This window comes from Dasypus novemcinctus, chromosome 26 (assembly GCF_030445035.2).
Source record: "Dasypus novemcinctus isolate mDasNov1 chromosome 26, mDasNov1.1.hap2, whole genome shotgun sequence".
Taxonomy (NCBI): domain Eukaryota; kingdom Metazoa; phylum Chordata; class Mammalia; order Cingulata; family Dasypodidae; genus Dasypus; species Dasypus novemcinctus.
Genome location: NC_080698.1, coordinates 58,981,315 through 58,984,492, shown reverse-complemented (window position 1 = coordinate 58,984,492; position 3,178 = coordinate 58,981,315). Strand labels below are relative to the sequence as shown.

General features: G+C 55.3%; 1 protein-coding gene across 1 annotated transcript; it reads right to left on the bottom strand.

Annotated features, from left to right (window-relative positions):
- Positions 1-224: 224 nt before the first annotated feature.
- On the bottom strand, positions 225-1,997 carry LOC131276120 (endogenous retrovirus group K member 21 Gag polyprotein-like). Its single transcript, XM_058288528.1, has one exon. It carries the CDS (start codon positions 1,995-1,997, stop codon positions 225-227), a length of 1,773 nt encoding a protein of 590 aa, XP_058144511.1.
- Positions 1,998-3,178: the final 1,181 nt, after the last annotated feature.

Genomic DNA, 3,178 nt, shown 5'->3' with positions numbered 1-3,178 from the left:
CGCCTTGCACGGGGGGGCCATCCATTAGGTCCCAAAATTTTGCATAGCAAAAGGGGAAGCAGGTAACTTCTGCCCCCGAGTCCAGTGTACCATGAAACCATTGCTCATCTATTTTCAACGCCATGGTGGGCCTGTCTTTGCCGATGGGAAGCGCCCACATTAGGGTTTTAGCAGTGGGTGGGCGGCCTCTTGGTAGCGGGGCTGAGGCTTGCCCCCTCTGGAGTTTAAAGGCTTGCCTGATTTATCGGTTTTTGCGCGGCAATCTCGGGCCCAATGATATCCACGTTTGCATTTTGGGCATGGCGTGGAGGGTTTATCACGCCCCCCTTTGCTGGGGGGGGGGGTGCAGCGGTAGGGCACTCCCGAGCGAAGTGGCTGTGTTGGTCGCACCTGTAGCAGGGGCCACTGCTAACTGCCAGGGCCTGGGCCAGCGAATTGGCCAGAGTGGTGGCGAGGACTTGTGTAGTTTGGTCTAGGTCCTTGCATGCAAGGATCCAATCATAGATGTCCCCTTCCCTTAGGGGCCCAATGGCATTCTTACATATGGAGTTTGCTTCATCTAAAATGAACTCTTTGGCGAGGGCCGTCCGGGCCTGCTCATTCTCTACCTTACGGGTGCAGGCTTCCTGGACCCTAGAGACAAATGTGGCGAAGTCCTCATCCTTTCTTTGAATTAGCTTAGTAAATTTCTCTGTTTTTATTGCGGAGCATTGGCGGAAGGCCTTAAGGGCGACAGCGTGCACTTGATCCCAGTACACTGCTGGGGCCTGGCCGTATACGGCCGGATTGGCATATGCTCCCGTGCCTAGGAAACAGTCCGCGTGTAGCGGAACACCATTTTGCCTGTTGGTTTCACCCTGAAGCTCGGCCTGGTCCTGATAGTGTGCTCTCCAGTTCACAAATTGTCCCGGGGTTAAGATTGCCTGAGCCAAATTAAACCAATCCTGGGGAATGTTTAGGTTAATTGAAATGTTGTCTAACAATTGCTGCACATAAGGGCTACCTAGCCCGTCCTCCCTGACCGCTTCTCTGAGCCGTTTGAGTTCAGCGTGGTCATGGGGGTACCAGGGCAGGGGCCTTTGCGGAGTGCACATTAGGTTTAGGGGGTAGACCTGAGGCCCCGTGGCAGCGTGGGCCTCCTGGGGTGATTGGTCCCATTGCCTGTTGTTATAGGCTCGGGTTTCACAGAGAGTCTGGAAGTAAACTGCCGCAGTGCCTGCTCTGCCCCCGGGGTCCCCAAAGTGGAAAGAGGCAGACCTAGGCATGGCGAACATAGCATTCATCGCCATTAGTGGTGAGCCTTGGTAAGGCGGCGCTGTTGGAGGCTGCGAAAATGGGTTGGTTGAGGGCAGCGCGGGCGGCGGTGGCCTGGGTGGCGCGGAGGCGCCTCCCTTGCACTCCGGGCTGTCCTCCATATAGGCAGGAGGGGCATCCGGGTAAGTTTTTTGCGCGGCGGTGGGCTGCGAGCCATTTTGGGTTTCAGGCGGAAATGGAGGCCGCCGGTCGCCATGTTTTGCGTCGCTCGGAGAAGAAGGCGGAAGTTCGCCATTTTGTGCTTTGAGCGGAAAAGAAGGCAGAAGTTCGCCATCTTGGTGGCTGTCCTCAGGCTCCAGCGGAGTCGCGGCATCGAGGGCGTTATTGAGCCGGGTGACAAGAGACTCGGAGTCATCGCCTGACTCCCCTCGGCCCTCCTCGCAGGAAAAGACTGCGGGGGGCGTGCTGCCTTGAAGGCAGGAGCGGATGGTAATGAGCATAGGGATGAGGCCAGGTGGAAAGCACTTGTGCTCGTGCTCCGTGGCGGCTGACACACGGTTGATAAGCAACCGGTATGTGTTGGGATCCCAAAGGTTGGCTGTAGACAGCCAGGGGTTGAAAGGGATTAAGAGGTTCCAGTAGTGCTGTAGCTGTTGAACTGAAACCTTGCAGCTGTGGCACTCAAGGAGCGCAGCAAGTGCCTGAACCTGTGGGGCTTGGTGGTGAGTGAGTGAAGCTCCCATGCCGGGCCACAGGGTTACTTACCTGGGCGGAGATTCTCAGCTTGCCCTTGCCCCATGTTGGGCGCCAGTTGAGGTTGCGGCTCGCTGGATGAGGAGTCCGCAGAGGGGCCGCAGGCAAGTAACGACGAGGGGAAGAACCCACACGGAGACGAGGCTGATGGCGCAGGTCTGATTTAATGAGGAAGTGCTTGACAATATAAGCCCGAGGGAACAGGGGTGGGGCTAGCATGGGGTGAGAGCGGATTGGTGCGCACGGGCAGAATACCCTAATATGGCCAGGAGATGCAGCGCTGCAGACTAGTGGGTGGAGACGGGACAGAGGTGGGCCGGTGAGGGGGCATAGCCGGGGGCAATGTGAGGGTGGAGTCACCCGTACCAGGCGGAGGGCGTAGTCACCCATTCCCACCACCCCTCCCGGGCAGCTGTGGCACCTTACAGCTGCCCCGGGCTGGCCACAGAGGTTAACCATACCTCGGCCTGCTTCCTCTCCTCACAACAGCAAAGACCAAAAAAGAAGGAAGGTCCAACAATGAGCCCTTGATACTAATGACTATGCTTGTGAGCCTGTGCACCTGAAAAAAACAAGGCCTAGAGCTGCAGGGCGACTAAGTCTCCTGAGAGCCTCCATGTTGCTCAAATGCGGCCAGTCTTGAAGCCAAACTCAGCATGTAAATGCATTGTCTTCCCTCCAGCGTGGGACATGACTCCCAGGAATGGGCCTCCCTGGCACCAAGGGATCACTACCAAGTACCAGCTGATGATGTAACTAGAAAATGACATTGAATAAAAGGGTCAACTTGGACCAGCAGAATATCTCAGTCTACATATAATACCAGGAGTTAAAAATGCTTTTTGACCTGAATCAAGGGGGAAATGGAAAGGACAAATGAGTTATAAACTCAAAAAGAGCCAGGAGGTTATCAGAGGGGTTGCTCTTATGCACACCTCAGCAGAGTCCCAGAGACAGATAAAGTAGATACAACTCTGGGTACTGGTTCTCCTGAGGGCTACAGAGACCCACAGGTTCTATGGTCATGGCAGATGGAGTTCAGTGCCATGTCAGTTGCCCTTCTTTGGAGTTTGTGTTTCTGTGTGATGGAGCTGGACTCAGATATGATCTTTTTTCACAAGCCTCTCCTGTTACTATTACCAGAACTGTAAGTGGTGCTAGGGTTTAATAT